This window comes from Anabrus simplex, chromosome 3 (assembly GCF_040414725.1).
Source record: "Anabrus simplex isolate iqAnaSimp1 chromosome 3, ASM4041472v1, whole genome shotgun sequence".
NCBI classification, from domain to species: Eukaryota; Metazoa; Arthropoda; class Insecta; order Orthoptera; family Tettigoniidae; genus Anabrus; species Anabrus simplex.
Genome location: NC_090267.1, coordinates 334480810 through 334493796, shown reverse-complemented (window position 1 = coordinate 334493796; position 12987 = coordinate 334480810). Strand labels below are relative to the sequence as shown.

The window sequence follows — 12987 nt, the reverse complement described above, 5'->3', positions numbered from 1 at the left end:
CGTCAGCAAATTATCCACTACTTCTACGAAATAAGCCATTTTCCTGGTGTTTGTTCTACGTGCAATAGATTGCACACATGTAAGAATCCAATCACCTGGATGAAATTGGGCCGAAATATATCGTAATCGAAAGGGATATTTCTCTGTTAATGTTAATGTTCAGGTGATTAGTGAGCCTAACCTCCAAATCAGGGATATACTTGCTAGGTGGTCTGGTTCTGCACACGACAATACAATATTTAATAACTCCCATATCGGAGCACAGTTTGAAGTGGGACAATTAACGAAGGATTTTGTTAGGTGACAGCGGATACCCGCTAAAAAAATGTATCTGTTTACCCCATTGAAACCCTCGCGGACTTTTCCCGCGCCTCGTCCTTTTCTTTTATCGTCAAGCCATCTGTGCGCTTGCACTCAATAACTTATATATATTTACTAACTAATTCAATTAACAACTCTTCTTCGAAGGAGGAAAAATTAGAACTACGATTCTGTTTCACTTCACGCGCCATATTTTACAGCTGTGCTCAAACAAAAGCGCATCGGATCGCGCTGTAAAACAGCATGTTCGTGCCACTGCCTCCTTGATTCGCACAAGTTCGCAATATTGGGAGAGTTAACAGTCGATTAGTTAACATTTCACAAGAAAAGTTTGATGAAACGCAAGAAACCTAACAAGATGTTAAATTTCTAACTCCGTATTAACTAACTACTTGTTAGTATATATTTAACATGTGTTGATGAAACCGGGCCTAAAGGTTTTATATTTCTGTTGAACCCTTTTAACTCTTTTTCTTGTGGATTGTGTTTTATTCTCTCATTTTTTTATGTTACACTGATAAATTAAATTGCATATTTAATTTGATCTTTATGTTTATTTATATTTATTAAAAAAATCAAAAAAAATATCAACAATTTTTATTAGCTATTCATATCACTTACCTTAGAGCCACAGTTAAACGCTCCAGAGGTGTTATTATCTACCTGAAGTTTGACATTTTGGGTATTTTTGGCTCTATTGCATTCAAAATATAGTGAAACGTTTCTGGACGCATCCGATAATAATCAAAGAACTTCTGGGAGTCTTTGTCCGGATCATTGCGCAGATGATGGAATTCTCCCATTGGGTTCCTTTTAGCTAGTATTGGGTTTACCCAGCACCGATGTCTTCTTCTGCGATTTTTCCTCCGACGCCTCATCAGGTAGGGACTCTCCAGAATGTAAACTAAATCCTCATCATTCTCTCACAGAATATTTAATATGTTTAATAACTTGACAACGACCACTACAGAAACACACACAGACCTGTACGGTGTACAGATGCTGCGCGAAGTCGCCTGCAGTGGACGACTCCAGTCATGTTTAATCGTATGAATCAAAGTCGCCTGTAGTTGCCTCATCCCGTAATCGTGTGTAGTCGCTTCCAATGGACGAGCAGCCTTAAGCTGCCAAGTCTCTTCTTCCATGCACCCAGCATAACACATAAATTAAAGTGATGCTAATGTGGTGTTCGTAACAACTTTCTTCCTTCCATCCCATGACTGAGAAACCATGAATCTCAAACCTTATGAAAGTACATAACAGTTATTCACATATTTTCTGCCAGAACCATTTATACAGGCAAGCTGAAACATTTTGAGCTGATTATCTTGATGTTATACTCCTTAAAACAACGATCAATACCATCTTATAATTACCGCTTTCTTTCAGTGAAATAACACTGCATATTGCTAGCAAAGGATACATGACCCAGACACTAGTGAATATTGAAGAACTATAAGAAATGGAATATCCTACATCAAACTAATACCAGCTCTATAACTGGGAACTTCTTAGGCTGAATCATCGTTGGATCTCCAGTCTTTGTCAATTAGGCTTGATAGTGATTTTCAGTATATGCTGTGCCCTGAGGATCAACATCCAACAAATCTGGTTAATATTTTCCAGGCAAACTGAAATATTTAACCTGGCATGTTGTACTGTAAAGTTCCGGTACACTTATGAGTTCTAAGGATTTTCCTCCAGGCAAATCTGTTACCACATTTGAGACAGACAAATTTTTTCTCACCAGTGTGGACTACCTTATGTTCCTTGAGTCCATCCTTTCTAGCAAACTTTTTCCCACAGTCGTTGCAGTGAAATGGACGAAGCCCACTGTGGATCACCATGTGACTTGACAGCTTCCTTCTAGTGTTAAAGCCTTTATTACATACCTGGACAAACAAGCATTCAGAATTACTAAATTTCACACAACTTAAGATTTAATTCAAATATTCTGCAGATTGTTAGCAATAAAAGAGAACTGGATTGTAGTAAGATTAAGATGCCCCACCTGCAGACCTAACTAAGGCATTTGATAGGGTAGATCATGGGAGACTACTGGCAAAATTGAGAGCTATTGAATTAGACAAAAGAGTGATTGAGTGGGTGGCTATATTTTTAGAAAATAGAACTCAGAGAATTAGAGTAGGTGCAGTTTTATCTGATCCCATAATCATTAAGAGAGAATTCCCTCAAGGCAGTATTATTGGACCTTTATGTTTTCTTATGTATACAATCATGGGCGCCCGCAGGATCTTTTCCGGGGGGGGGGGGGGGGGGGGGGCACATTAACAGTTTTCTTGAATATAAAAATCGATATAACGTCAGCAACATTAAATTGTTTACAGAAACTTCCAGTTATAACATATGCTAGATGACTGTCAGTAATTTCAGTTTATGAAATAATCTGTTATGATATTAAACAATTGAACAACAACATCTTTAGAATTCCAGGGGGGGGGGGGGCAAGTGCCCCCCCTTGTCCCCCCTTGCGGGCGCCCATGTATACAATAAATGATATGAGTAAAGAAGTGTAATCAAATATAAGCCCTTTTGCAGACGATGTTATTCTGTATAGAATAATAAATATATTACAAGACTGTGAGCAACTGCAAAAGAAACCTCAACAATGTTGTGAGATGGACAGCAGACAATAATATAGGTTGTGAGTTCCACTAATAAGAAAAGTCCTCTCAGTTTTAATTACTGCATTGATGGGGTGAAAGTTTCTTATGAGGATTACTGTTAAGTACCTAGGTGGAAATATAAGGAAAGATCTTCATTGAGGAAATCACATAAATGGGATTGTAAATAAAGAGGACAGATCTTTGCATGTGATTATGAGCATATATATGGGTTGAAGTAAGGATGTAACGGAGAGGGCATATAAGTCTCTGGTAAAACCCCAACTATAGTATGGTTGCAATGTATGGGACTCTCACCAGGATTACTTGATTCGAGAACTGGAAAAATCCAAAGAAAAGCAGCTCGATTTGTTCTGGGTGATTTCCAAGAAAAGATTAGCGTTACGAAAATGTTGCAAAGTTTGGGCTGGGAAGACTTGGAGGAAAATAGACGAGCTGCTTGACTAAGTGGTATGTTCCGAGCTGTCAGTGGAGAGATGGTGTGGAATGACATTAGTAGATGAATAAGTTTGAGTGGTGTTTTTAAAAGTAAGAAAGATACAATATGAAGATAAAGTTGGAATTCAAGACAACAAAATGGGGCAAATATTAATTATAGATCGGGAGTTAGGGATTGGAATAATTTACCAAGGGAAATGTTCAATAAATTTCCAAATTTTTTGCGATCATTTAAGAAAAGGTTAGGAAAACAACAGATAGCAAATTTACCACCTAGGTGACTGCCCTAAATAGTGATCAATGTTGATTGATTGATTGATTGTAGAAGCAAACAATAATATAATAAACACAATAAATAAAAACACAAATACAACTGAACTGAAGTCAGGTTTTTATATCTCCCCTTGCCTAAATGAACTTTGAATAAATGACTGCAGTATATTTTACTGACTCATTTTTCTATATCTTGTAGCTTAAATAACTATATCCCTACTAGGTTTCTGATTATTATTATTATTATTATTATTATTATTATTATTATTATTATTATTATTATTATTATTATTATTATTATTATTATTATCATCATCATCATCAATGTAATTCATTGATGATGTCCTGACTGTGCAGCTGCTGCTGCAGATCCTCCAGGATTCGTGGTACACAGCCTACTTGAACTCACCAGTATTTCATGATTTAAGCAGTTACTTATGCAAAGTAACAATCACAGTTAAGTAAAGTCCGCTATGCAGATGATACCACGATACATACTGATAATTTATAACGGGGGTTGGCAAACAATGACCCACAGGCCAGATCCAGTCTGTTGCTTCTTTTTCGTACAGCCTGTGAGCTAAGAATGTATTTTACATTTCCAAATTCTTTAAATATTTATGAAACACAAAAAATCATAAAAAATATTTTAGTATCAATCAAGTTATATTAGAACATTACCACGTATTTCAATACGTATTGTCTATGGCTAGTTACAGGCTCTAATGACCGACTGTCCAGTTGAGGAGTTGAGAGAAAGAGTGTGACGCTCCTATAGTTTTACATTTGCACACTATTTCATGGTCTCTGTTGCAGTGGCACAGTTAAAATCAGACAGCAATGTTAGTGCCATATGCATCACTGTTCTGTGACATTTTGTTCTCATTTTAAGACCAGTGCATATTCATCATGTCACTGTCGAAACCATAAAAAAGAAACATAGACTTTAAATGCCGTGTTTTAAAGGCACTGTGTGGAGTGAGAATTATTTTGTAATTGGATTAGATGGCAAAGCATCAGTTTTAATGTGCAATGACACTACAGTTGTACTAAAAGAGAAGAATACAGGTTGGAATTACCAGACTAAGCATTCAACACAATATTTTCAACTCAGAAAAACAATGTCAAAAAAAATAGGAAACTTTAAAACAGAGTTTTTCATTACAACACTGTTGTTTCAAGAAAATGAGGCTATAAATAAGGTAAATTTGTAAGCCATTCATTTGTTAGCTGAGAAAACTTCAGATACCCCAGGCACTCTTTTAGTCACCTCTTACGACAGATAGGGCAAAACTTGCAAGGGATGATGAGTTAATCAAATCAATTTGACTGAAGCAGCCAGAGAAATGAGTCTAGGGAAAATGGATTAACCCTTTAATGCCGAAATTATTTTTTTCGTCCGTTTTCTTTGAAATTCATCTAAATCACTTCAGGTCCATAGTATTACATAACTACAAAATATTAAGCTCATACTTTTCACGGTTTTGTCGTTAGGTGGCGTGTTCATATGATCACGCTAGGCGGATGTGTTAGCATTTCAGTCTATATAGCATTTCTTTAGTATTTATAGATTTTATGTATTGATATTGATAAATGATGAACAAATTACACTAAAATAAACTAAAGATGATTATTTATGAAGAATATACATTAATTACAATATGAACGTACATAAATAAAACAATGAAAGTCTCAAGATATTGGTAATTTATTACATTCAAGTTATCTAATTCACAGAAATTACCGAATAGGAACAAATATAAGAACTGTATGCTTCACACTGTATGAAATGGGACAAAACATGGAGCACAGAGTCCAACATTACATTTTATGCACTCGGTGCGAACAGTACTGGAGCATTCCTTTCCAGCACAGCGCCGTCGATTGCAGGGCGCTACGAGGTGCCCAATCCCGTCAAGTCGTACATCGTCAGTGACACTACTCTGCTGGATACCGTATCTTGAGGTGATGGGGCGGCCTCTTCCTAGTGGCATTATTTTAAACTTATGTGGATATGTTTGCACAATGTGGCGACGAAATTCTAGATGTGACAAATCACATCCAGACCTCCTTAGCAGTAACCATGAATTGTGAATGGATACGTCCAGGAGCCATGTGAATAGCGACCACCACCATTTCTTTCCACGTATGCCTACTCTGTAGTACGACACATTCTGGTCCATCCTATCTGTACCACCCATTCCACTGTTGTAAGCTCCAAACACAGCCGGCCGGTTTATACGCACTTTCCTTTTCTCTGCCTGGGAGTATCGTGTTACCTTAGAAACTGGTTCAACACCATGGCATGTTGATGCTATGGTAACCACGGAGTTATCAACCCACCGAACAATACTTATACCCTCCGAATTCGTTGCCATGTCGTATGTACCACGAGCCTGTCTCTTCATTTCATTTGAAGGTGTGATCGAGCAGTCTTTGGGAATTCTATTCTCTCGAATGGTTCCTGTAGCGCCATATCCGCAATGTTTTAGATGAGCCAAAAGTGCCATTCCAGTAAAAAGATTATCGAAATATAGTTGAAAGGGTAAGTGTGACATATCCTCAGGTAGTTCTTCCAGCATCAGTACCATTGGAGCAGCACACTTACCAAATCGTTGCTCATATTCAGTATTACCATAAGGATTCTTTCCTTGATATATGTCAAAATTTATGAGATAGCCAGAGGGAGTGTTCAAACACCAGACCTTATAACCAAAGCGGATCGGCTTTCCACGGATGAATTGCTTGCAGCTGTGCCTACCATAATATTCCACCATGCATTCGTCAAAATCTAAATCCTTTTCAGGCCGGAAATTCGCAAGGAATCTTTTCTTCAGCATGTTTATAAGAGGTCGTAATTTCCACATTTTATCATTCATATCAGGCTGAGTATTATCCGCGCAATGAATGAAGCGACAAATTTCCAGAAAGCGGTCTCTTCTCATAGCATTTACAACAAGTGTATTACGTACATCATCCGCTGCTTCCCAATACGATCGTTTGCTAGGCACATTGTTGTAACCGGAAAGAATTAGCACAGCAAGAAATACTTTTAATTCCCGCTTAGATATTTTTGGGTCGTCACAATTCTTAAATAAGGCAAACTTGCTTGATTCTTGAATCATGAACTCCATCACTTCGTTGTTAAACATTAGTTCAAAGCACTCTGTAGGAGATTTGCCGGATAAGGTGGAAAAATCGGCTTCCGGGAATATCCCAACTGAATATCGGTTATCATCCTTACTCCACACAGGATTTATTCTTTGAAGTTTAGTTTTCTTGCTAGATGACTGATCTAAAATACCTGCTGACACGGGATCATCGTCTGCGCCTCCTATACGATCGTTGCCAGCGAGTACAATTTCTGCCTTACTTGAAAGCTGGCGACCTGTGAGGTTATCAACCAAACCACCAACATCTTCATCTCCTGAATCTTCGTCGGAGTGAATATTAGCTTCCGGAGGTTCAATAAAAATGCTGTTAACATCTCCAATTGGTTCGTCCGATTCAAGAATATCTAATACTTCTTGGAGCGTAATGTCCCTGTAAAAAGGGAAACAAGCTTTTGTAGCTGCATATATGTCAACAAGTCGCAATTTATTTAAATGTAGAATAGATGACCGTAAATCGAATGAAGTTGTTCAATGAAAATTGATGTATAACAGTAATCGTAACAGGTATCATAACGTCCACCATCAAATACACCCACAGGGTGAATAGCTAATACAAGCGCCTAGCATGATCATACGATTGCGCAATGTTTTAAGTGCCTACGGGAGTAATATTTACTGTTAAATGTAAATTAACTGCATCATAATGTAAACATAGATCACTCCTAAACTTGTTAAGCATATGAGTTGTGTAATCTGAACATAAATATATGTGAAATATCAAACTTACTTGAAGCGCGCCATCATGATTCAGCTGCTGTGACAATGACATGAAACGAAAGTGCGCCGAAACAATGAGTCGATATGTATCACGTAATAATATGGTCGCACACAGTTGCCACATGCTTCTTGAATTGATCTACACAGTCAGCAATCAATTCCAGCGCTATAAAAAGCACTGAGAGCAATCTAAATGAAAGAATGCAGGCCGTGATCATATGGACACGCACGGCGTTAATGGGTTAATACCATCGGCTATTTCTTGAGAACAGTTGAGGACATTGATAGCAACATGAATAACCAATTAACTAACAGGGCAAATAATTTGGAGTGAATTTTCTTGGCCCTTGATGGGTCGACAAATGTTAAGATATTGAAGTTCAGTTATTCAGTCAATCAAACTCTGTTGGTGACCAACCGAGGTATCGAAGACAACAAAGTCACACCCTACATGTCCACAGCAACCACCCAAAGCAAACATTGCTGACCCACTGAAAAATTTAAGTCAAATTCATTAAAAATCCTGTGATATCTGCAGCAAAAGCTGATTTCCAAAGCCATTCATTGTTTAATAATAGTGGTTGAGGGCTCAGTTGCTGCTGTTAATTCGAGGCTCAATGCTGAGTTTGAAATGAATGGAGAATTAGCTTGTATGAACTGTCTGCAAGGAGCAACTATAGCCAAAATTAATGTTTTCAAGGAGGTTGAAAAATATTAACAAAGTACAATCTTGAAGTGGAATCAACTAAAATGTGTCACAACTGATTGTGGTAAACATCTGTGTCGAACAGAGAAAAAATATTTACAAGGCTTGTGAAAATACAAGATGCTTAAAGCCTATGGTTATTCACTGTATTGTTCACCAGCCAGTACTTTGAGAAAAATATTTGAATTCATCATGTGTTTTTGAACCAGCTGAGGCAACTCAGTAACAAAGTAGGATGTACTCAAATCCTTTTCATTTCCTATTTTCAAGTTATAGGATTTAATTTTCTGGCTTGTGAAAGTTCAATTTGTTCCCTATTGAAGAAATCAATTGCTTTACATTCTAGATGGATAGTGCATTTTTGTAGAGAACATTACACTATTAAGGAAGACTTTGGTACTAATTGGTGGTGGTGATTATTGTGGTAAGGGGAAGAACCACTTGATAACCATACCAATTTGTTGCAAATTATACAATGTATTTTACTGTCCACATTCTTAATGACCTTTATATCCAAGTAGGAATCCTCATCCTTCCCTTTTACTCTTCTTTATTCTGGTCCGAGTTTACTGATCTCTTAGCTGCATCCAGTTGATAAAACAACAGAAATCATGCTTTCTCTCAAAACAGCAAAATATGACCAGCAGCCCATGTGCAGCCAACATCTGTATATAAAGGTCAAAAATAACTTCCTGTATTGGTGATATCTGGAAATCAGGAGCATTTTACATCACGACCTCAGATGATTTTTATTAACAGCAATTCTAATAATATAATGATATATAAAAACTTTTCTCAAACATATAAAATTATAGCTATCTTATTTTTTCTACAGGGTGATCAAAAAGGTAAGCAACTCATAGCAAAGTCACGATTATGTCATTTTTGTTGCTGCAGGTGGTGATCAGAGCCGTATTTAGCCACGTTATCTGTCTGTTATTACTACCTTTAGTTACTAAACAATTTTTTCATGAAAATTATCACTGTAAATAATAAAATACATGTTTCACAATTTAACATGCTTTTTCCTTCGTAAATTCAAGTGATCCATTAACTGTGCCGCTTAGTGTGCATTTGAAAATGAGTTTTTAGAATGCGCACACTTACATAGTATTTAAAAATGCAAGCTCACAAAATGAATAATGGAATTTTTATCCCACTTTTGTGAAAGCTGCCGGTAATAATATTATAAATACCACCTCAATGTTGAAACACAGCCCTCTCGGTTCTGTGTATGGATAACAAGATGACTTCGGGCTGCACTTAGTCAAGTGAGCGGTAAATCAATGTCACTTAGAGACAACCAAATGGTGTTGATTGAATTGAGAAGACCGATAATTTCAAACAAGAGAAGTCTGTGAAAGAGAAAGCCATTTTCATTTTGTGAGAGTTTCATCATGTGATTTTCGTGTCACGTACACAACATGGATGGTCGAAAATGATTACGGCAAGTGGCTCAAATTATCACAGATTAGCAGAAGAGAAGAAGAGGTTTGCTATTTGCTTTATGTTGCACCGACACAGATAGGTCTTATGGCGACGATGGGACAGGAAAGGCCTGGGAATGGGAAGGAAACAGCCGTAGCCTTAATTAAGGTATAGCCCCAGCATTTGCCTGGTGTGAAAATGGGAAGACACGGAAAACCATCTTCAGGGCTACCGACAGTGGGGTACGAGCCCACTATCTCCTGAATGCGAGCTCACAGCTGCGCGCCCCTAACTGCAAAGCCAACTCGCCCGGTGAGAAGAAGAGGAGGGAAAGTGAATTGTTCTCTCAAACACCAACATTAGACTTGTTTTTTCCTCAGGATCCAAACTATAACTCAGCTTTCTCTTATGCAATCAATAAATATAAAAAATGATGGTACCAACACAAAAAGCTTTGATGAGTGTACATCCAGTTTTAGTTGTGTTTCCATTTGGGCCTAACGTGAAAATCGTGAAGATGATCTAGTACCAAGAGAAGATATTTTTAAACCAAACACTTATCCCTGTTTTGTCTTATGAATAATGTTATTAGAGACTACTATGCTAAGAGTGGAGCGACTAGGCGAGTTGGCTGTGCGGTTAGGAGCGCGCAGCTGTGAGCTCGCATCCGGGTAATAGTGGGTTCAAAACCTACTGTCGGCAGCCCTGAAGATGGTTTTGCATGGTTTCCCATTTTAACACCAGGCAAATGCTGGGGCTGTACCTTAGTTAAGGCCATGGCCGCTTCCCTCCCATTCCTAGGCCTTTCCTGTTCCATCGTCGCCATAAGACCTATCTGTGTCGGTGCGAACATGATCAAAATGGTGGTCAAGTGCGAAGCAGTAGATTGTGCTCATTTTCAACATTATTTGTAGCACCTCCATGGGTTGTATAACTTTTCAATCACCCTGTATACCTCAAAATAAAAAAGAAAAATACTGATAGTATTAATTATATAGGAAAAAAGTTTAGAGTTGATACAGACCTTACATATGTAAGACTTGTGGTCACTGTGGGTTAGCTGATGGTTTAACAGGCTGGGTAGCAAAGTGTACCCTTGACCACAGAATTCACATACATAAGGCTTCTCAGTGCTGTGAATTGCCCTGTGTATCTTGATGTAACTCTGAGATGATGTTGAGTAATTACACAGATCACACTTGTATGGCCGGTGTCCAGTGTGTACACTCGTGTGAAGAGCAAGCCCCTTTCCATATGCAAACCTCCGCCCACAAAATTCGCACACAAATGGCTTATCTCCACTGTGTATCCTGTTGTGTGCATTCACCTGCAATTGTAAGTCACAAGACAATTATCTCAGAAAGATTACAGAATATAAACTCCATTATTACAAACAGCAGTCTGCCTCGTGAGGCAGAAGATTTGTTTAGTTAATGGTAAACAGAACAGTAAAGTTAAAGTATTCAATTTTATATGCCTCCAACCCTCCTCAGTATACAGTAAAACTTAACCAAAACGAAATGGGGTTACATGATTTCAGATAATGAATATTTCGAACAAGAAGTAAATGCTGTAGTTATTTTCTTGTCAAAAGGTAGAAAATGATTTGTACAATAGTTTAAATTGAAATCATCGTTTTGGTGGGTTGTATTTTATAATACCAATTTACTGTACACTCAGTACGTCAAATCAATATGTATGAAAATTATTCTTCGCAAGAACAGTATTACCATGGCATGTAGAAGAGGAAGTGTGCGCTCTTCTCCTTTCACCCACAAGCTGACTGAAGAGAGTGGTGGTTCTAATCAGCTGAGTTGCCAGCAGACGAGACCTGTCATTACTACGTGTTATATTTGCATCTAGTTATAATGTATACTGCTCTCTATTGTCACTGTTAAGAAGTTTAGGCAGTTTATATTGCTGATGTATTCATTAGTGAATAGTGTGAGTTGTGTTATGTCTTAAAAATGGTAGATTATATCCAATTGGGCTTGAAAACAGTGCAGGAGGTACTGCTGCAACATGCCCACGTGCTTTGTAGGTGGATATGACCGACTGTCTTCAGGTAGGCATTTCTTTAGAACCCCTAAAGAGAGTAGTGTTCTCCTGAAATGTGAGAAAGCTGTCTGAAGGAAAGACAGAAAACTGACTCATAACTGTTTCACGTGTGATAGTAATTTTTGCGATAACTTCTTAATAAAATAGACTCATTTACAGTGAATGGTGAAAGAGAAGAGATACCAAGACAGCGGTGGAAATTAAAACCAGAACCTTCCCCTCATATACACTGCCTGACAAAAAAAAAGTTAAGCACCCAGAAGGAGCGGTTGAAAGTGAATGAAACTACATATGCTGAAAGACCATGTGCCTTTACCAAACTGATTACAATATGGGATCCCCTTCCAATGTCATGCCACACGTGTTCAATGATGGAGAGGTATGGGGATCCTGCTGGCCACGGGAGGACCTTGATGTGCTCTAGGCAGTCCATAGACACACGTGCTGTGTGTGGATGTGCATTATCTTGTTGGAACATTGTCCCAGGGTGCTGTGCCATAAGGGATAGGACGTGTGAACGCAGAATATCTGTGACTTATCGCTGTGCCATCAAAGCCTGTCGAAGCATATTAGAGGTGACCTGAACGCATATCCTATGGCTCCCCGCACCATGATGCCAGGGATTACGCCTGTGTGTCTTTCCATAATATTGGCAGGATCTGTCCTATGCCTTCGACGACGTCAAACCTGCACACGATGGTCATCAGTGGTTATGGAGAAGTGGGGCTTATTACTGAACATGATATGATGCCAGTCGTCATCTGTCCATGCCTCCCGACAAGGCACCACTCCAAACGCAGGCGATGGTGTTCTGGCGTTAACTGCAACTGACGCATGGGGCGATAGGATCTCAATCCGGAGGATTTGAGTCGTCGAGACACTGTGTGGGAACTAATAGGATGTTGTAGAGTCTCCAGTACATGTTCGCGGATGGCGGGTGCCGAAGTTATGGGATCCCGCAATGCTTGGCGCACCATACAATGGTCCTCCCTCGGGGTGGTGTTTCATGGTTGACCCGAACCTGCACGATGTGATTGGGTGCCCTCGTGTACCTACTGAGTCCAACGTTGGGCCACTGTGACGTCTGAATGGCCCACATGCTTGGCAACTGCACGATACGACTAACTCAACCTCGTGCAGTTCCACAATGTGGCCTCTGTCAATTACTGTCAATTGGTGGATATGCTGTCTAACACGTCTGCGTGGCATTGCGGGTGCTTTGTACTGT

At 38.8% G+C, this 12987-nt stretch overlaps 1 protein-coding gene across 1 annotated transcript in view; it reads right to left on the bottom strand.

The window, feature by feature from the left end:
- Positions 1-759: 759 nt before the first annotated feature.
- Positions 760-12987, bottom strand: part of LOC136867303 (putative zinc finger protein 66) — a 32582-nt gene continuing 20354 nt past the window's right edge. The window contains exons 4-5 of the mRNA XM_067144453.2: positions 10726-11028; positions 760-2213 (exon numbers count right to left, since the gene is read on the bottom strand). Of these exons, the coding sequence (XP_067000554.2) occupies positions 1962-2213; positions 10726-11028 (555 nt within the window). The 3' untranslated portion in view covers positions 760-1961. The remainder of the gene's footprint in view (positions 2214-10725; positions 11029-12987) is intronic.